The sequence below is a fragment of the Phalacrocorax aristotelis genome, chromosome Z (genome assembly GCF_949628215.1).
Source record: "Phalacrocorax aristotelis chromosome Z, bGulAri2.1, whole genome shotgun sequence".
NCBI lineage: Eukaryota > Metazoa > Chordata > Aves > Suliformes > Phalacrocoracidae > Phalacrocorax > Phalacrocorax aristotelis.
In genome coordinates, this window is record NC_134311.1 from 62,534,526 (window position 1) to 62,555,652 (window position 21,127).

Consider the following 21,127-nt stretch of genomic DNA (forward strand, 5'->3'; position numbering starts at 1 on the left):
TTAGTTCACTGCACAGCAGTTCACTTACACCCATTTCACGTAAGGCCCCTGAAGTTTCTACAAGCACATGGTTTTTTATGTCCTCACCTGAGCTCGCAGCTGCTGACTGTCAGTGCAGTTCTGCTTCCAAACTGCAGGGCAAAGCACAAGCAGAAAAGGAGGCAGCAGCTTCGTCTTTATAGACTGCATCACTGCTGGCAGAGCAAGATTGCTTCCTGTAACTGTTAAACAAAGGAAATAAGGCTGGACAGTGAATGCCGGGAATGCCCTGCTTTCCACAGGAAACACATTCGTGTGTAGTGAACACATCACAACACCAGAAGCCGCCAGGTTCCTGGGGGTGGCCATCCATCCCCATGACCAGGGGCCAGCAGAGTCCACAGGGGAGCTGGGGACGCGCCTAATGGTGTGAAGCCCTGGGACAGCCTGGGTTTGTCCAGCCAGGACAAGGTGCTGGGCAGCAACGCAGCACAACAGGCCCTGAGCCACATGGAGATGTGCAGGAGCCCTGACAGCCCTGCACACTTCAGGGTGATGTATTTGGAGGGCTGGTGGGAGATTACGGCTGCATTTTGACCACTGATAATCACAGTGACATTGAACCTCTGTGCAAAAGCATCTTAACATATATTTTCCAGCCATTTGTGCTGTTCATGGTAGAACAATCCAGTGCCTTCCTGTCTTCCCAGCAGTCTCCAACTACCATGAAATAACTAGCAGAGCCAAAATGTCCCTCCCACCCCCTACAAATATCTAGGAAATTCCTGGCTCAACCAGGGAGGCTCTGAGCACGAATGACACAATCGGGACATACAGGACGAAATTGAGAGTGAGTAATCCGACTCCAGGCTTGCCTGCAAAATGGAAACATACTGTGAACTGGTGTGCTAGGCAGCAGACTGGTTGTCCTTTTACGATAACACATAAGTCATGCTGTGGGCTCAGGCACTGAGCTGGTCAGGGGCCGGTGACGGGCTTCCATGAGGGGACAGCTTTGCAGAAGACATCCATTGGTACCCACCAGTGCTCAGCCAGACCTCTGCAACTGCTGGCGCAGCCCATAATCCTGAGTGCACAATGCCATGCAGCAGGTTCTGGGCACCAAAATCCCAGATAAACTCCTCAGAAAATGTTCTTCAAGGCTGCGAGTGCCTGGGACACTCATTACCTCCAGGATGCAGCTGAGCAGCTGGCACATGCCGGTAATGGTAACCGGGACCAGTGACGGAGCACCCTGGTGCTGGTGCCTGTGGGCAGGAGCTGGCGCATCACCTAGGGACCCAGAGCTCTACAGGTCTACTGCTGTCAGCAGCACAGCATGGCCCCAGTTCTGGCATTCAAGGTGTGTTTCTGGGAGGTCCTGGGCAGCCAAGCCTGGCCCCAGCACCCCAAGACCAGTTCAGCCCACCAGGACCATGCCAGGAGATGGCAGCAGCATGTCACCTTTAACAGCTGGACAGGCTGACTGCTCCAGCCTCAGCTCCAACTTGTGGCCAAACCACTCATGTAGTTTTTTTAATATTTAGTCTCTGACAATTTAGCAAGACCCCTTGGCGTCTCTTCTGCCTCCCCCTTTGTCAGCAAAAGCTCTGACCCTTGTTTTATGCTTCCACCACCCACAATCCTGAGTGGGACATTAAATGCAGACCCGTGGGCAGGCTTACTGCCCGCATGCTGCCAGACAGGCCGGTGTCCCAGTGCCCTCTGGCACACGTTCCATTCAGTCGGTACTGCACAATAGCCTGTCCACATGAAACAGGCCCGTATTCCTGGCTCCTTGTCCCTATGGGCTAACATGCTGGGATTTGCTAACAGGAAGCCTGTTCTCATGCATTGCTACAGCCTGAATCACTGCACTGCACCATCCAGATAAGTCATCACCACTGACCTTCATTTGTTACCAATATACATTCCCATGCACTTTGGGAACAAACATGGGGGGGTCTTTAAACCATTTTTGGATGAGACCTGTGGCAGCAACTATTCCTGCTTTAATGGATGCAGCTTTTTCCCTTGTTTTGAGGAGGTTCAGCACTGGAGAAAGAACATGTGTGGCTGCATGGGCCCCAAAGAGCCCCGGGGACCACCCTACCCTGCACACAGCCTCTCTCCACCACCACTGCAGGACTCCATTACGGATGAGGCAAGGGTGCTATGTTGGTACTAAGATAAAATTTCCTAGATGGAGGTACTGTAATAACCTTTAAAACTTCCAACTGCCATTTATCATGGATTATGTGAAGTTTACCCTGTCTTGAGGAAAAGACACATGAAGAGGCTTCCTCCTTCCCTCCCCATCTTCATCTCCCAGACATTCACCTGGAAAAGCACTTGTCAGTTCCTCCAAGACAAACACAGATGTTTCCAGAGCCTGCTCAGGGCACAGCTCTTTCAGCAAGTCTCTATTATGTTCCATTTGCTGCGTGCATTTTTACTCACCTTCAGAGAGAAAGTGTGTCTTTCCTCTTTAAGTGAAACTAGTAGCAATCTTGTTTGTCTGTGTCAGAGAGCCTATTTATTTTATTTATTAATATAAACTAATGCTATTTAGATAGATGATGCAGAGATACACATCTGTATATGAAAGCAAGTTGAATCATTACATAAGTATGAAAAATAAAGGAATTCATATAAGTCTTTAAAATTAGCCTGAATGTGACGCAGGGAAAAGGTCAGACTCCGTGAGAGCACAACATGTGGAGTAATTTAAATAAAAATGTCAACGTAGAAACACCAAAAATAAACAAACACTGCAAGAGCACAAACTCCTTTAAAGGCAGTGAAACTGAGACTCAGCCACAAAAGCTGGAGTAAACAGATATACCTCACATAACGTGTGTTCCTCTCCAGAAAGAAACTCAAGTTAGCTGGCCCTATCATCAAAGAAAAGAAAAAAAACATCAGTCCTTACAAGATTAAATGTCAGCGGTGGGCACAGAACAACCACAAGCTGGAGACAATGCATCCAAGACTTTATCTGAGGATGTGGCAACAAAAATCACCCAGCACAAAGCAAGCAGGGGCACACGAGGGATTTTCCCTGCACGCCTACAGTCCTATCCCATTGTCCTGGTTTTGACTGGGATAGAGTTAATTTTTGTGTGTGTGTCCTAGTAGCTGGTTCAGTGCTGTGGCTTGGGTTTAGTATGAGAATAATGTTGGTAATGCACTGATGTTTTAGTTGTGCTAAGTAGTGCTTACACTAAACTAACGACTTTTCCAGCCTCCCGTTCTCTGCCAGGTACACAAAGCTGGGAGGGGGCACAGCCAGGACAGCTGACCCCAACAGACCAAAGGGACATTCCATATCCTATGACATCATGCTCTATATAAACCAGGGGGGAGTTGGCTTGGGGGGAGCCAGCGATTGCTACTTGGGGACAGGTGAGCACTGCTGCTCCGATGCTGGGATAACAGGGCCAGTAGTCTGGAATTAGAGGGGAAGGAAGCCAAACAACTGGGATCCCTTTCTAGGGAAGGGGGCATTGACAAAGCAATTGGAAACAGGACACAAGCCCTCAGCCTCTGGAGGCAACTCCTGTCAGGTGTCAAGGAAAGGTAACCCTTCAAGGAGGATGTTAACATGCCACCCACGCAAGTGGATCACCATGGAGAGAGGTACCCAGTACCTCAGGGAATTAGCCATGCTGGAGGTGATTTATAATGATCTGGACATCAAGCAGTTATCCAAAGATCCAGATGAAGTCAAGTGCACACAACCCATGTGGCAGAAGTTTGTAAGGAACACACCACCATCGTATGCCAACTCATTGGCAGTAATGACCTGGAAAGACAGAGAAGGGCAAACAGTGGATGAATTGGCTGGTCAACTCTGGCAATGCAAAGAAAGTCTCTCTTCCTCCCCACAGGCCTGCACCTTGGCTGTGAAAAATCGCTCTGAAAAACTGTCCCAGGAGTTCCAGCAATGCAAAGAGGATATATCCTGATCCCCACCTGTATGGAACAGTACCTCAGCTATCAGGAGTAAATGTCCCTCTGCTCAAGAGAGAGAATATAGTGGGTATACACCACGGGCCGCAGGCCACCTGTGTGACCATGGAGAGGACGTGAGGAAGTGGGATGCAAAATCTACCTTGACCCTAGAGGTACTGGTACGTGAGTTGCAAGGAAAAACAACCACAAAAGGACATTCTTCTAAGAAAACTGCTGCTCCAGTCTCCAGTGAGCAGTTCTCCAGACACAATAGAAGGGCTGGTCTTAATAAAGGGACTTCTGACTCATATCTACAAGAAGTGAATAATCAATACGATGACCACGACTAGAGGGGCCCTGCCTCCAGCCACGTGGAGGAAAGGGACAACCGGACTGTGTGGGTTCAATGGCCTGGCACATCAGACCAGTAAAAGGCTTCAGTGGACACTGGTGCACAGCGCACCCTAATGCCATCAAGCTATACAGGGCAGAACCCATCTGTATTGCTGGAGTGCACCGGTGGCAATATCGCACCAACCGAGACTCCCTGACTCCCACCGGCTGGAGAGCCAAGGAGTGATCAGTAAGACCTGCTCATCACCCTTTAGCAGTCCCATATAGCCAGTGCAGAAGCGGAGACTAACAGCAGACTATCACGGCCTGAATGAAGTCACTCTGCCACGGACCGCTGCTGTGCCAGACATGCTAGGACTTCAATCCGAACTGGAGTCAAAGGCGGCCAAGTGGTATGCCACAACTGATATCGCCAATGCATTCTTCTCCATCCCTCTGGCAGCAGAGTGCAGGCCACAGTTTGCTTTCACATGGAGGGGTGTCCAGTACACCTGGAATCGACTGCCCCAGGGGTGGAAACACAGTCCTACCATTTGCCATGGGCTGATCCATAATGCTTTGGAACAAGGGTGACAGACTTCCCCACCTTCCCGCATCACCCAGTGTTTGCACCCAGGTCCCTGAGCAAAAGCAATCCTACAAATGGGTTCGCCTTTGCCAGGGGCAGGAATAACCCAGACTCTCTTCCCCAGCATATTTTTTGTGTGCACTACAGGGACTTTATCCCCTTCCACAGTACAGTAAGAGTTTTGACTGGGCAGGGCCAGCTCAATTGGCAGATCCCAGGTTTTTAGCAGCTAAAGGAAAAGAGTTTCTTATTCATCATTCTTGGATATGCCAAGAGAGGAGTCACAAAAAGGCGGTCTTTTGACAGCCGATCTTGGCAGGGATTTTAAAGACTAACTGACAACAGTTTGGAGGCAGGACCTTTATCAGCACTGCAGGTAATAGCACTCTTCGCAAAGTGCATGAGGAAGTTTGCCAAGGCTGCAGGGTCTGCGGGTCATCTGAAGCAGCTGTTTGAACCTTTAGCTATTTAATAAAAAAAAGATCAGAATGCCCTTTTCACATATTAAAGGCCAATGAAAGGACATTATCAAAAGCAGATTTTTCTGGATGGATAGGCACAGGGGGCTTCCAGTAGTGAAAAACATCTTAGAAACATTAAGCAGGTAAAACCAATGGGCCTACAGGTTTTGAGTGTGGGAGTATTTTGGAGTGATGTTGCCCTTTCGCACATTTGTCGTACACTGACATAATATTAATCACAGAGCAGCTGGAACGAGCGCTCTTCAACACCTTCCTGCATTAAATCCTGTTGAAGTTCAACTTGTCCCATCTGTTTCATTGCACGTGACGGCTTTGAGATTGCTACACTTCCAGCCAGCAGCTGTGGTCTACGCTCATCAAATGAACTTCGTACTGGCTTTTAAAAGCCAGGCTTGAAATAGGAATTAAGATAAATAAGCAGGCCTGCTGATTCCCACCAGGCAAGGATGCATAAGAGGTCTAACCAAGAGGAAATTTTCTAGGTAGTAAATTCCAGAAGCAACTGATGACTGTCACCAAATTAATCTTTGACCCAAAGGTAATCACAGACCCGATTTGGGACACCATCAGTCGAATATTAGGTGGTGCTGGTCCAGAGCAGGAGAAGGGGGACAGTGCTAGGGTTGGAGGCAGGGCAGCCCAGAGATCTCTCTCCCATGTGCGTACAGGAGAATGGACTTTCAGCTCCAAACCTGAGTTTGCGAGGGAATCAAAGAGCCATAGAAATGTTGGTTGGACCTCTGGGGATCTCTAGTCTGACCTGCTGCTCAAAGAGGCCTATCACCAGCACCAGGTCAGGTCAGCTGGGCTTTACCTAGCTGAGTGGTGGAACCTTCAAGGGTGGTGATTTGAATACCTCCCCAGGTAACCCACTCCAGTGCTGCACCAACCTCCTGGTGAAAATGTTTTTCTTAATGCCTACCCTGGACAACCTGTGCTGCAGCTTGCTGCCATTGCCCCATGTCACATCACCTACAACAGCTAAGAAGAGTTGGGCTCCATTGTCTTAGTAACTCCCCTTTAAGGACTTGTAGGCTGCTACAAGACCAGTCCTCACCTCATCTTCACCAGATTAAACAAGCCCAGCTCCCTCAGCCCCTCCTTACTGGTTCTGTGCTTTAGGTTCCAACATCCTGGAGCCCTCCATTGGCTTTTCTCCAGTTTCTCTACATCCCCCTTGAAGAGCAGGCCCAGCTTGCCTTATCCATGACAGGAGCACAGCTGGCTACTATTCACCCTGGCATCCACCGTAACTTCGTGGTCCTTTTCATCCAAGTGCTGTTCAGCTTGTTGCTGCCCAGCCTGTACTCATGCGTCAGGTTAGTCCACCCCAGCTCCAGAACTTCGTGCTGCAGGGTACCCAAGTCCGCACGTTTATCCAAGTGTCCATGGGCTGAAGTTCTGTCAGTCAGTGTCCCAGCCACGCTCCACATCTGGTGTCATCTCCAGGCTGCAGAGAGTATGCTCAGTGCCGTTTTCCAGGTCATTGACAAAGGCATTGAACAACAACGGGCCCAGAATCAACCCTGAGGGTGCCCTGCTTGCAGCGGGCTGCCAAGCAGGCACTAGCCCTTGGTTGTTGCCCTTTGGTAAGGAGGAATAGCCACTGGATGTACTGAGTGTAGAAAACACGTCTCGCAGAGCTGGAAACAGTACTGTCATAGGCGGCCACCCAAGGTGCCTTTTAGCAGCAGGTTTGGGAAGTAGCTGTGGTTTCAGCGGTTGCTCTGCAGACACAAACCAAAACCCTGCAAGAGAGCTTGGGTGAAACATGCGCTGAGGCTGGGCATTCTCTTTTCAGACTAAAGCACAATAAATATACTGAGGTAGAGGGAAATAACGGATGCCATGACCCCATGAAATAACTGTATTCTTCATTTTGGCAAAACTAACAGAGAGATTGAATGGCATGTTCACTGGCTGAGACAGATGGGTGGCAGAAACCAGAGGGTGGGACTGACATGAATTCCTCTCAGACATCTACCCGTGGGCACCAGTGTCCCAGCCTGGCCAGCTCTTGCATTAGAGGCTGGCAGCAAAGAAGCAGGAAAAAGAAATGAAACAGTGGAGACCGTAGCAATAGGAAGAATCCACATGTTTTCCACTTCACCAAAACTATTCCCAGTCCTACACTCCCCTGAGTATTAGCTACTGTACCCCAAGTATTTGCTAACCCACCGAAGCAGCCCGAACCAACTCTTGGCCTTCCCAACAGCTTTCAGAAATGGAAGCAGGGCACATGGGGTTAATTCCATTAATTACAAATCTCTACATGTCCGTCTGAAGATATATTTTAATGGAAAATAGCGTTGATTAAATGTATGCCTTCCAAGAACAATGTCTGCTATATCATAGATCATCTCCCATCTCCCTTGTTGCATTGCAACTCTGATCCCGTCACACCAGCTCATTTCCCCCAGGGAAGACTGTCATCCCACACAGGAAATACAGTGTGGCAGGAGAGTCCAGGCTGTAAAAGCAAAGGGGAATAAAAGATGCATTTTCCAAGACAAATATCTTTGTGCCAGCCAAAAAATGTTGCTATTCACTTTTTTAAAAAAAAAAAAAAAAAAAGAAAAAAAAAAAGAGAATAGCAAAGTCGTTTCTGTGGGTACTTTTCCATTTTATTAACTCCAGAATTAACTCTAAATCTATTTGGGGAGAGCATTTTCTACAAATGCGCTGTCTTTTAGGAGCTGAAGAAAGTAGAAACTAGGAGTGGGCAGCATGAAAGAATCACTCTGTGTTTACTCTTCAAGTACGCTGTTTTAAACAGAGTTAGGAGAACAAATCTACACCATACATATACCCATCTGTTTCTGTTCACATTTTTATATTCTATTTTTTAAAAAATCTCATTTCACAGAAGAACATGTTAGTCAAACATCTGTTCCAGCTTCGGGATTGTCACTCTTCATGTTCATAGTCGTGCTGTAGTCATGGGATTTGTCCCACCAAGTTTCAGTAATGGCAACTAGGTCCTAGCTTTCTGGCAGCACGGTGGCTTCTGACTCCTCCTGTTCATTGCCTCATGCTGAGTGCATTGGTGCAGAGGCACTTCAGATGGGCTGTTGGCCATGACATCTTAGAGGAACTTCCCTTAATTCCTTTGAGGTATTTCACTGGCATTTCCCTTTTGGCTCCTATTACCTCAGGAGCCCCTGGCTTTTCTCTGTAAGACTTTGTGTGCTCCAGTGTACCTAGCATGTCTCACAGCAACAGGCTGAGGGCTCTCACTAGCACCTTGTCCCTCTAGCCTTGGCATGTCATCCCACAGCTTGTCACTGGCAAGCCTGATGTTATATCCCTCCCCCTTAAATTCTAGTCTTAAGTTTTATGGTATATAAGCTCTATGTGTTATTTCAAAGTAACCTTTGGCAGAGTATCTTACCTGAATATTTCAGAATAGCTTCTAGTAAAACATGAAGCTATTGAATAAATATTCACAAATTATCTCTTATAATCCTAAGGACCATGAAATTTGTTATTAAAAACACTGTTTTGTGTGACCACTGAGATTTAGGATTGCATTACTTGTTACATAAAAAACTTCATAGAATCAGAGAATCCTAGAACCACAGAATCATTTGGGTTGGAAAGGACCTTTGGAGGTCATCTAGTCCAACGCCCCTGCAGTGAGCAGGGACATCTTCAACTAGATCAGGTTACTCAGAGCCCTGTCCAGCCTGACCTTGAATGTTTCCAGGGATGGGGCATCTACCACTGCTCTGGGCAACCTGGGCCAGGGTTTCACCACCCTCATTGTAAAAATTTTTTTCCTTATATCTAGTCTAAATCTACCCTCCTTTAGTTTAAAACCAAATATGAAAATCTAAAATGTCTAAATGGTGTATTTAGTATAAATTTATAACAACTCTTCCTTGTGCTCTCAGTTTTATTTTTTTCATGGTTCACAGCATTTGTTTGAAAGACAAATTGTAAAAGGACAGAAAGAGTACAACTCAATGCAGAACAAACCAAGTCCAAGAGAAGCTGGCATTCCAAAGCACGGGCAAAAGGCAGCCCTAATTTCGAAGATGTACTGAGCCCTTTTACTGCCTTCCTCTTTTTCAGAGAAGATAATGGACAAGGGAATTGGAAGAGGGAAGAAAAGCAGAATAGCTATAGAGAAGGAAATAAAATGGGATGGAAAAGCAGATTATTACTTACCCTCCAGAAGCTAAGAGATGTTACAGGGACACCCTACCCAAACGACCCAGCAAGAACCTCCCTTTTCTAATGAACCCTTAAAGGTTGCATTATTTTTTTTTTTATCTGCCTCAGTCATGCAACTCAGGGTATGCAGCTTTCATATGGCCGCTAAACAATGCCTAGACAGGTGGTCCTAAAATACCCTATATCTGTTTATTTTTAGATCTTGTGATATTAAAACAAATACTGACATTTAAGAAGAAAAAATGCAGTGCCTGAGTCAGTGAATTCTGAACCCTAAGAAATGACAACGTAGCTATGTGTAAGAAGTCTGGAAACAAGTGAAGCAGAAGGAGCATTGACCCAACTGAAGCTGTGTCCCATGCTCATTTCAGAGGACAACTTATCTAAGCAAGCAAGGGCTTTTAAGAACATACATACATACATTTTGGCTTATAGCGCTGTGATTGGGAAAGTGATCCAATAGACTTGGGGCAGGTGGAAGCCAGTGTTGCTGTACAAGGAACATTTGCAGAAATTGTTTTCTCATCCTTTCTTGGAAACTAAACAAAATTTGCTATAAGTAAAAGCAGCTTCCAAACCACAGATGAAAACCTTAAATGCAAACTTTACCCTGTCTTCCCCAACACAATGCAAGTAATAGCCAATACATCCAGGGTAAGGCTCAGGCTCCTCATTCATGCTGGACAATATATTTTCCATTCCCCCACTCCTCTTCCTGCAGAGAAAGAAAAGGCTTTCTACTCCTATTCATATTTGTCTCTCCTTTTTGTATCCCCATGACTCCTGTATCTATTTCATGCCTAAAGTAGTTATGTGTGAACAAGACTAATGATGTCAAGCCTTTAAATACTGTGAAAATGTTTTAAAGTCTTAAAATTACTATACCCTACATGTGTCATACTGAACATCCCGTTTTAACACATTTTACTTAGAGTTGACTCTCCATCTCTTCTTTTTAACCTGTCATTTAACAGAGTAAACATTTGGGTAAGAATTTTATAGTAATAGCCTCTTTCCTAAGGGGAAAAAAAAACAAACAAGTGTGATGGAGAGTTTCCTGCTTAATTGCTGCTGTATAAAGTAGAAACTACAAGTAATTTTATGATTTATCAACATCATAAAACAAATCTTGAAGTTATAGCCTTTATGTAGAAATCTCTAAACCTAAATTAATTGCCAGAGGATATCCGGGGATATTTTGTAGACTTAGTGTTTTTTCAATACCTCCCAGAAAAACAATTTCCTAAATATAAACTCAGTACTTATTCCAACACAAGATACTGTATTTAGTTGATTTTTTTTTTTTTAGTTCAAATATCAAAACCTCAACTGGGAATCAGTTTTAAACTGGGAGAAATTAGAGGCAAAGGAACAAAAAGATGAAAAGATATACTGTAGTAAACAGACTTTTAAAAAGCAACAACCAAACAGGAGAGAAAAAAGCAGTACAAGATGCAGGGGATGATTAAAAACACAAGAGAAAGGGAAGGAAGCAACAAAGCCAGCATAACCCTACCTTTTCCAAAATGCAGATAAGTCAATAGCACACATATAACACATCCTCTCATTAAAGACAGAGAAACTATGAGCCAAACCACTGATTCCAGAGTCAGGATGCAAGGAGACAATTACTGAAATCTACGAAGTATTTGCAAAACAGGAGGAACAAAATCAGATATAAGACAATTGAAGGAAGTAAGAACAGGAAATCAGTTCTACTCCATGAACTTAAGGAAGTATTTGGCAGATCCTGGCTCTGTTCAAGCCAGTCCATGCTTCCCCAGCAGAGCTCAGCCATGGGAACTGGTTGCCCAGGGGGAAATTGGTGAGCTGCTTGCACCGCTGGATGCTCCTGCAGTAAAGATCAGTTTGTTTTAGAAGACTTACATGGCAGAACTAAGAAGAAATAAGAAAAGCTACTTCCTTTGCCTCACTACTGGCACATCTATCTGAGAAAAAAAACAAAATCAACAAAATCAAACAAAAAAAACCCCACCCCACCCTGATAGGTATATACACAGTGCAAAAGTTTACTTCACAGCTGTTCAAAGGAAGGGAGGTGTTTTCATCCAAATTAACTGAGATCTGCCAGGTTAGAACACACGAATACATATGAGCAGCAGCACCAAGTTGTATCTTCCAAGATGACTGCACAAAGGAAAGTTTTCTCACACTAATGAGCTGTTGCCAGCCCAAACATGTCCAATGTTACGTAGGATTGTCCTGCGACATTTTGTTGAAAAGGAGGTAAGACAGTTGACTGGCTTTTGGTTTCATTCTTACTGTGTTTTGGCTTGTTCTCAGAAATAAGAAATTCCCTTGTTTTAACAGAATTTTTAAGGTATGGATTGAACAGTGCCTTTTCACTGAAATCTTCCAGCTTTAAAACTTCTTCAGTAACATTTTCTTCATTTTTAATTGAAGTCTGTTGGGAGTCATATAAATCATCTTCCAGCATTTCTATGGCTTGGATTTCCTCCGTTGGTATCAAAGCTGAATGCATTTGACTTCTGATATCTTGATCAGTAATTATGTAAGGAATGGATGGTGAAAAACATTTAGCAACTTCATTTTCTTCATTATACAGGACCTTTTTACCTCCATTAACAATGCCTTTTGTATTCATATCAGTACATTCAGAAACATGATTTTCACAATTCATTAGTAGTGATCCTTCCTGACTTTCTTCAGGAAAACAATGTTCCAAAACACTTATGTCTTCAAAGTCTATCTTTTTAGCCTCAGATGTCACTCCCTTCAAAAATGAATTTTTCTGTCAGTACAAAGAGATAAATTGGAAAGTTATATAGGGATAGAGAATGTATTTGTTTATTTTTTAATATACAAAACATTGCCATTTGAGCTCTGCTTGACTCTTAATTTTAAAAGTGCATTAACAAAGAGTTCTGGTGCATTTCAGCTGAGATGCAGTGATATGTGAATGAGTACTAAAAATGACAATGTTATTCTGTACATTTCTTAAACACTTTCATATTAGGTTTTCTGTGCTTAATTAATACATAAGGCATTTCAGTGAAGCCTCAGAATCAGGCTCGGACTGATCCCATCTTTTCCACTCTAACCAGCCCTTTTTCAGACAAAAGTTTAAATCCCATTCCCCACAGATTACACTTTCTATGCAAACCTGATCAACTCAATTCAAATAAACAACAAAACTTTAATACTGAATAAATATCCAACAAAATGTCCAACAAAAAAACCCATGGAAATGTTAGTACAATTATATACCAAATCTTATTATATGTTGCACTACATTTTTTGTGGAGAAGGGAGGAGCTATCCAGATGTGGGAATCTGACTCAGTAGACTCAGTAACCTGAGCAAATTTAATTGACTTTATTTAATAAACCGTGTCCACCAATCACTTTATAACTCCAAAACATTATTTCTTGTTATCATATAAGAATATGAATACACTTTATAAAGATGCATCTTTTCTATTAGTTTAAAATACAATGACGAGCATTTTATGCCACTTAAACAGAAGAATGAAACTCAACAGTTTTTTTATTTAGTCGTAAAATGACTGTCAGAGAAGGACTTCTCTCCATTTGATCCCTTCTGTAATATATAAAATTGGAACCATTACCATAGATGCATCAAGAGGCCATTCCACTGCAATGCTCTCTGCAGGATTGGGTATATCAGGCCAGCAAACCTTTTTCAACCTATCATTCAGAAAGGAATTTTAGTCAAATGATGAAAGAAAAAGATTATTAAAAATAAAAATAATAAACCTCCAAAAAGCCCAAATACTGCTAAAATATCAAACTTTCACAAAGGAAGTCTTTCCCATATTAACACAATCTTTTTCATTAATATTATTTTCCCTCACATTTATTTTTATTACAAAATACCTCAACAAGTAAAAATCTTGGGTTACAGAGGCATTGCATAAAAATTATTAATGCACAAAGGTAATTTATTTTTAATTATACAATCAAACACCATAGATCAAACAACAGCATGCCAAAATAAGGCTGTATACAAAACCTGTTGTGAGCATGGTTTAGGGTGGTTCTTCAGGGAAAAGCCACCTCAGGTAAACTTTACCCTTGAAAGTGTCCCTAGCACTACACCACACTAGAGATACGCAGAGTTCTTATGTTAACAGCAGATAAATGGTGCTACCTGACACTGCAGCTTATAACTGTCTGATGGAACAGTAAAGAGGAAACAAAATTAATCGCTCATTGATACTGGATATATATGTAAGTGAATGAAAACCAGGCCATAGCTTGACTTTTCACATTGCATTTTGATCTACAGGAGAATATAAATACAACTACATCTCAAAGTATTCTCCAGAATCAAAACATAGTTTCTTACTATTGTAAAAATTTAGAATACAGAACACAGATGAAGATGTAAAAGAGCTGGAAATTATACTTACTACTTCAGCTATACTTACTACCTGATGCTTTGCATGACAACAATCTTGGTTCTAATAGCTTAGAACACCCCAAAATAGTTAAGGTTTTTAACCTTCTTATTAAGCTTCAGCCAAACAACCCAGTACTTTTCATGCTAAAGAAAAGTGCATTCTGTAACCTGAAAAAATCCTCACAGTCATCTTTCCGATGTTGTAGCATCCCCATGCTCTGAGGAAGCAATTTACAATCTGGCAGGGGATGTCTGTGACATCAGATAAAAGAATTGTGAATCAGGTATAGACATGGATCCATACTCATGGATCAAGCATCCAAATGCCTTCACAGGATGTAATTTCTAGTTTCTTCATGACTTCTTTACAGCTCAAGGGAAGTGTCACGAACTAACAACAGTAATATTGAAGTAGATAAGATAAGCAATTGGGGTTATGTGAAATATGTTCTAGTGGTGTACTAGCAGCTATATTAAGACTGCCTGGGAAACTCTATTTTTGGCATTATTAACTTTTCGGTATGCTCCCCCACTTAATTGACCATGGAACTGCAAATGGCATGTAGCATTTTCCATGAACTGATACAGGCAATATGTAGATCTGTTTCTCGTATTTCTTTTGTTCTGATTTACTGCACTATCTAAAATTAATATTTTTTTTGGACTACAGCACACTATCTGCAGTTACAAGATAACCTGTACACTTAGTTGCTTGTTACTCCAACTGCTTATTTTCCTAATTTGACATTGGTTTGGAACCCAACAAAAGCATTTATAAGATACATTAAATGTTGCCTTTTACAAGGTAATTTTAACTGATTGCATTTGTTTTAGAAGGTAGAAAAATGTACTTACGCATGTTTTTTCAAAATGCATGTTATCCAAAGGCCCAACAGAAACAACATGCCTAATCCAATGGGTAGAGCAATGAAAATAACATCTTCTTTATCTTTAGAGGGAAAAACAAAACAAAAACAAACCCACAGATATTTATGACTTCTTCATGTATTCCCTTAAGACAGCTATTTTCGTCATCCAAGTCACCTAATTCACAAAATTCTGAAAAGCTCTGTCAAAACTAGCCAAAATAACTCAGAATACTGTATGGTGCTCATAGTAAGATGAGTATTTTGAATCCAACAAATCACAGTTACGGAGCCAAAAAATCAGGTCATGATGAGACTTCTCAGGATATCTCAGGAACAGATGTATTGCATTATAAAATTTCCTTTATTTAATAGAATCACACAATAATTCAGATTGGACAGGACATCTGTAGGTCACCTAGTCCAACTTTGAAATTAGAATCAGGTTGCTTAGGGTCATACCAAGTCAACTTTTGAAAGTCACCTAGGATGAAGAGTCTACCACCTCTCTGGGCACCTGTTGGTTTAGAGTCACCTAAAATTATCATATAGTGCCAATTCTACCTGTTACTACAAAATAAATAGTAGATTCAATGCAGGAGATAAGTTTTAAATACACAAAAAATACAGTTACTCTGCCTCAGTGCACAGATTTCTGAGCTAGCTTCCAAGTACCTACCAGAGGTAGGTACTGACAGCAAGAGACCAGACGTCAGCATAGTCTAACTTACCTTGCATTTGAGTAGCAAACTAGCAGATGAATTTACAGGCAAAAAAAAATGAGCTTTGAGTGCCGTGACAAGTTTAAGGATAGCTCGTGCACTTTTTGTATCTCAGTCGGGTCACCACTATGACAATTAATGTATGTATTAAAAACATTCTTCCAGAAGCAGAAATAAGAAAGAGCCTGAACTTCTGACCTGCAACCATCATACCAACCTCCTTGGTAAAATCTGGCTAAAACAAATAGTAAGAAATAGGAAAAGATATTTACGTACACACACTGGCCACAACCTGTACACTCATTTATTACTTAAGCTTATATAGAAGAAGAGATGCAATGCAATGCACAGCTATTCTAAATCTACTACTTCAGACGAAAATATCTGCTTTTTAATAAACTGTTAGGCACCCCATCCCATAACTGACAGCATAAAAACTGTTGCTCCTACAAACATCCATAGTATTCCACAGCTTTATTGACAGCAAAATAAAGATTTTGGGTTTTGACTTCTAATCTTGAGGTTTTAGTCTGTGAGATGATCAGTTAAATCAAGTTAAATTCAGCTAGTGTTGGTAATTCTTGTTTTAACACTAATTTAAAAAAAGCCTAAACAAATAATGTCCTATATTTCTTATTCCCAAACCTGTTTTTAAAATAGTAATTAGCAACCTGGAATATTACTTACTGAATTTCAAAGTCTTGAAGGTTTTTGGCTCTCCACTGGTTCCACCAGCTTCATTGCTTGCCATTATATACACGGTATATTGCGTATTAGCCAATAAGGACTTCAGTCTGTATTGCAGAACATCAGAGTTCACAGTTTCATCTTTTTAGGAGAAAATTTATGACAATAAACACAAAAAATGTTATATCAGGGAACTGTACACTTATTTAGCATCTTCTACAATGATAGATCACAAAGTATTTTAAAGACAATTTGAAATAAAAAGCGACCTTATCAGTTCTTTGAGAGAGAAAAACTTAAATTACCAAACAATGTTTATCAATGCTACTTAAAAGTTTAGGGCAAAAAAAATAACCCATTATGTACGTACTTTTAAAAATAAATAAGCTTTTTTTTTGGGGGGGGGGGGGGGGGGGGGGGGGGGTGTAATATTAAAGATAGGCAAATTATGATCTCCTGTAGTTTATTTAATCACTGAAACCAGTACTCTCAGAACTTTATTTCCTGGAACCTGCGCTCAGAAATTAAAGAACTTAAAATAGTTGGCTCAAGAAGTCAAAAACTTAAAATAGTTTCTGCAGCTTGTGAAATTTAACTATATTTCTAGAACATGCAGTTAGACACCGATCATCCAAAAGGTTGCAAGCTATCAGTGCTGGGATATCACCCCAATAAAGTCAAAGGAAAGCCAAACCCAACAGGAGTTTTTTTCCAAGTTTCAGGATGCTTTTCTGAACAGAACTCAACATTTCCAATACCTTCTCTGTTACTGGAATTAGTATGGTGTGCTTAATTTTTCTTTTTTTTTTTAAAGCAGGGCATATATCATAACATTATATGCCTACAAACAGTATTAAAAAGCATGTTCATATGTTGAAATCGGTAAGTCCCTGAAACATTTTCTGGTGCATAAAGTCAAAGCCAAATCATGTCATCATTCAGTTCAGTCAAGAAACATTCAGGAAATAGATACACTGCAACATGGCCTGAGATTAAACAAATTGAGTTCTTTTCAAATCAAGGAAAGGAAAGAGAAGTTATAGAGTTAGAAGGCCATCAGTGAAGTCACCTTGGCACAAACTCCATGTTCTGTTCTTACCAAAAAGATGTGACATCAGAGAAGCCTCAAAAAACATCAGTACACTAGGGTTTTGCTGTTTAAATTTAACTCCCTGGTTTGCTATTTAAAATTAATTTCCTAAAGCAACTAATGTGAACCCTTAAAACGGGCACCTTCTGCTTGATGTTAGAAGTAATATAGAGACATATGGCTCCATAACATGAGGCTGCAAGTCTTGAGGAAGACCCTGCACAGAGCAGTCAGTATTAAATTACTCAGAAACCGATATGGCAGGAAAAATTGCATGTAGAGGACTGAATCTGACAGAAGTAAAATCTTAGAATCATAGAAAATAATCAGCTCCTTCTTCGTTCCCCTGACTCCAAACTGGATATCCAGAAGCAACTGAAAACCTCACAAGATTTCTAAGTTTGAGATCTTTTTAAAAAAATATTATTAAGTGTCTGCTAACAGTGATGTCTAAAACAGAGGAAAAAAGAACCATTTCTAATGCACTGAATGATGCAACAGCATTCTTCGCAGACTATACAGGACGAACAAGTTTAGGTCACCAAAACACTTCTCATAATAGATTCTGCTGATATTTACACTAAAGAAGTTCTGAATAGATAGGATTATACCGACTCCTTGTATGGATACTACTCCTGAAGTAGGAGATTAAAAATAGGCTCAAAAAGTTAGCTTTCAGCCTCCAGAGCAGAAAAGCAATACCAAGCACAGAAAATCAAGCACGTTTGAAGAAAGAAACTATTTCTTGGCAGCTTATTTTAGCTTCTTGGCTATCATTTGCTATTTTGCTTTTATTATAAAACTGACTGTAAAAACATTTTAACCAGAAAATTTCCACCATACTGTTCCAGAAGCTGAGGGTTCAGGAAGGGCATCCTTCCAGGGACATGCATAGAACTTATAAATTCACTGAACTCTCATGAGGTTCAAATTCACCATTTTGCAAGGGATCTAGGACTCTACAATATATTTTAGCTCCACTTTAACCTCTCTACTTCTGTCATGACTTTTTCCATTGGCTTCAGAAGTGTGTCATGATGGAAGAGAGATTTGAAGACTAGTATATATGTAAAAGGAGAAAACAACAAGTATCTGAGAAATAACGCTCTCTAAGTGGGCATAATCCTGCAAATTTTATTTTTTTCCTGTTGATGGAGAACACTCTGCAAAAAGCCTCTCATATATGAGTTTCCATCCTGGTCCGGAAACTGAAAAGGAATGATAGTGCTGCCATACTCTGACTAAACTTGTCACCTGGACGTCCATCAGATTTGCATCTGAGAAGCAGAAAGGACAATGTGGTCGACAGTCATGACTGTATTACCATGGGTAGTACAACAGTAATAGTAAAAAAGATTTATTAAAAGCAAGCAGTGCCGTACAAAATAAGTTCAGAACAAAGAAATTGAACAAGAACACATATGTAGTACTAAAGCAGGGACTATTCACTAGAATACAGCATCATTTCAATTAAACCTAAAAAGGTTTTTATTCTTTATGTAAGCCACATTTCAGTACCAGTACTTTCAGATATATTTATAACATACAATAACATAGTATGCTAATAACTACAAAAATAACCCTCTTCAGACAGCAGATAGTCATAACCCTGTTGAAAGCCTTGATTTTCAATGTATACTTACTCAATTCTTCTCCATCCTCAGGTTTATAAAATATTGTATAGTTACTGATAAATCCATTTCTTTTATCCTTTGAAATCTCCTTCCACTTTATTGTAACTTCGTTTTTTCCTGGAATGCCTGTGTCAGCCACAGGTCCTTCTGATGGCTCTACACAGAAGCATTATAAATTAGAAAGAGTAGTAAAATAGTCTAAGTACTGCAACGTTATCCATCTGTGTTGCTTCAAACGTACCAGTAACATTAGGGACAACAAATGTACAAGTAAATATTTCATCTTAGTGCTCTGATATAGCCCTTAACTTTTCTCACCTTCTTTAACGTGTGATTTCTTCTGATAATACTTTCCCTCATCTATTCTGGTGTTTGCATAGCTCTCAGTGTTACTGCATCTAAATACCTAAAGATCATTGAAAGGCTCTAACCCTACAACATCAGAGAGAGATCAAGAGGTAAAACATCCTTATGCGCTCATGGGGGAACTCAAGTGCAAGGTCACTGTGTACACAGAACATCTCTGCCTGTGCTGAAATTCAACTAGGGTCTGCAGCACCCCCAGTCTTTGCCCATTACAGTAGACAACGTTTTTCTACTTATACAATACACCCTCATGTGCATTGCTCATAACTTTGAAGCAAGAATTCTATATGTGTCAGTTTTAAAACAAATATCTTTCTTCCCTTTCTCTGACAACCTTTAGTACTGTCACAGCTCCCCAAATCAGAAAGCACTTGAAACAAAGTTCTAATTCTGCTAGTATTACCCAAAGTTACATTACCTCCTCCTAGTAATTATCGCTGTTTAGTAGTGCATTGTAATACGCCTGCATGCACACTTACATAGACCTGTATAAGCACACACACAAATTTACATTTTCACATGAAATCTTAGAATTACAAGAAAACTACCTCCTTATAGTTGGCTGTAAAAAAAAAAAAAAAAATCACTGAATTCACTTTAAACCTGTACAAATAAATAAACCTTCCTTTCCTCCCCTCACAAAACACTATTTCATCCACAGCCCATCCAAGCGCAAACATCATGGCTTCTTACCATTTTTTAATGTGCGGGACTGCAAGTATTTTGTTACATTATAGAATTTAACAAAAAGCAAGTTTTTCTAACCACCCATTTTATTCTTTGAATAGAATTTCCTCATATATTAGGACTGATAAATGCAGTCAAGCATTAAAATCAAGCTTAATTATATAACTAAATGAGCTGTAACATTTAAGAGATTGCCAGTTTAAAGAACTGTTTCATGTTTGTGGCTATACTCTTTCCCAGTGCTTTGTATACAGTATGTTAGCTTTACAACAAATGAGTGGATTCACACAGCAATGTATCTGTATCACAAGATATAAATTTTCCTTACTGAACAATTCACTAGCTGATCTATTAACAGAAATCAGGCAACCAAATCCTGTTTTTTTCCCAGCATCTACATCTCTCCTTCAGTAATGCCAGTACCAAATTGCTCAAAGGTAATACACCTTCAGAGACAGACTACAACACATCTTTCACAACATTATTATTTTAAAATACATACTTTTTTCTTGAACATAAGTTTGTATGGAATATGGAGCTGCTACTTTATTTCCATGGAGAGGATACACCGAGATGTTATAACATATAAATGGTTTAAAGTTCTCTGTAAAGGAAAAAAGGGAATATTTGCATACAATTTTCTATGTGAGATTAATACAATTGTAGAGAATAAATCATAGTGCAGTTCTAAATATTCTGTTACAGACCTCTATTTTCTTCTTTTTAGCAAGCACAATATATACTTATTGCCTCAAACGCTCATTGCTGCCCTTAATGCAATGAATTTTATTTAGTAGTATTCATAAAAGCACTTGGTTTCTAACTTTTTCACTAGAAATACTCTGTATGGGTAATTATACTTCAGTCTTAAACAGGTTCTCTATACTCAACTTCTAACGGTTTAATGTTTTGGAGGAAGTTTTTGTTTTCAATAACCAGTATAAAATTATTCTTCCAGGAATACTTTTAATTTCACATATCTTTAGTTTACTGCTCTGCAGAAGAGTTCATGCATCAAGCAGCTTAGAAGGCACAATGGAGCCCCAGCTCTGAACTCTATGTTGATGTTCCAGTTATGCCAACTGCAGATCTGCTTCTAATCACCTTGACTCAAAAGTACAACTGTGCAAGTGAAATCTCTGCAGTAGAATTTTATAT

At 40.8% G+C, this 21,127-nt stretch overlaps 1 protein-coding gene across 2 annotated transcripts in view; it reads right to left on the bottom strand.

The window, feature by feature from the left end:
* Positions 1-9,216: 9,216 nt before the first annotated feature.
* Positions 9,217-21,127, bottom strand: part of IL31RA (interleukin 31 receptor A) — a 35,615-nt gene continuing 23,704 nt past the window's right edge. For both annotated transcript variants that reach the window (XM_075078248.1, XM_075078249.1), the window contains exons 11-16: positions 20,472-20,573; positions 18,926-19,072; positions 16,193-16,333; positions 14,773-14,866; positions 13,124-13,202; positions 9,217-12,286 (exon numbers count right to left, since the gene is read on the bottom strand). In XM_075078248.1, coding sequence (XP_074934349.1) covers positions 11,687-12,286; positions 13,124-13,202; positions 14,773-14,866; positions 16,193-16,333; positions 18,926-19,072; positions 20,472-20,573 — 1,163 coding nt within the window. In that variant the 3' untranslated portion in view covers positions 9,217-11,686. The remainder of the gene's footprint in view (positions 12,287-13,123; positions 13,203-14,772; positions 14,867-16,192; positions 16,334-18,925; positions 19,073-20,471; positions 20,574-21,127) is intronic.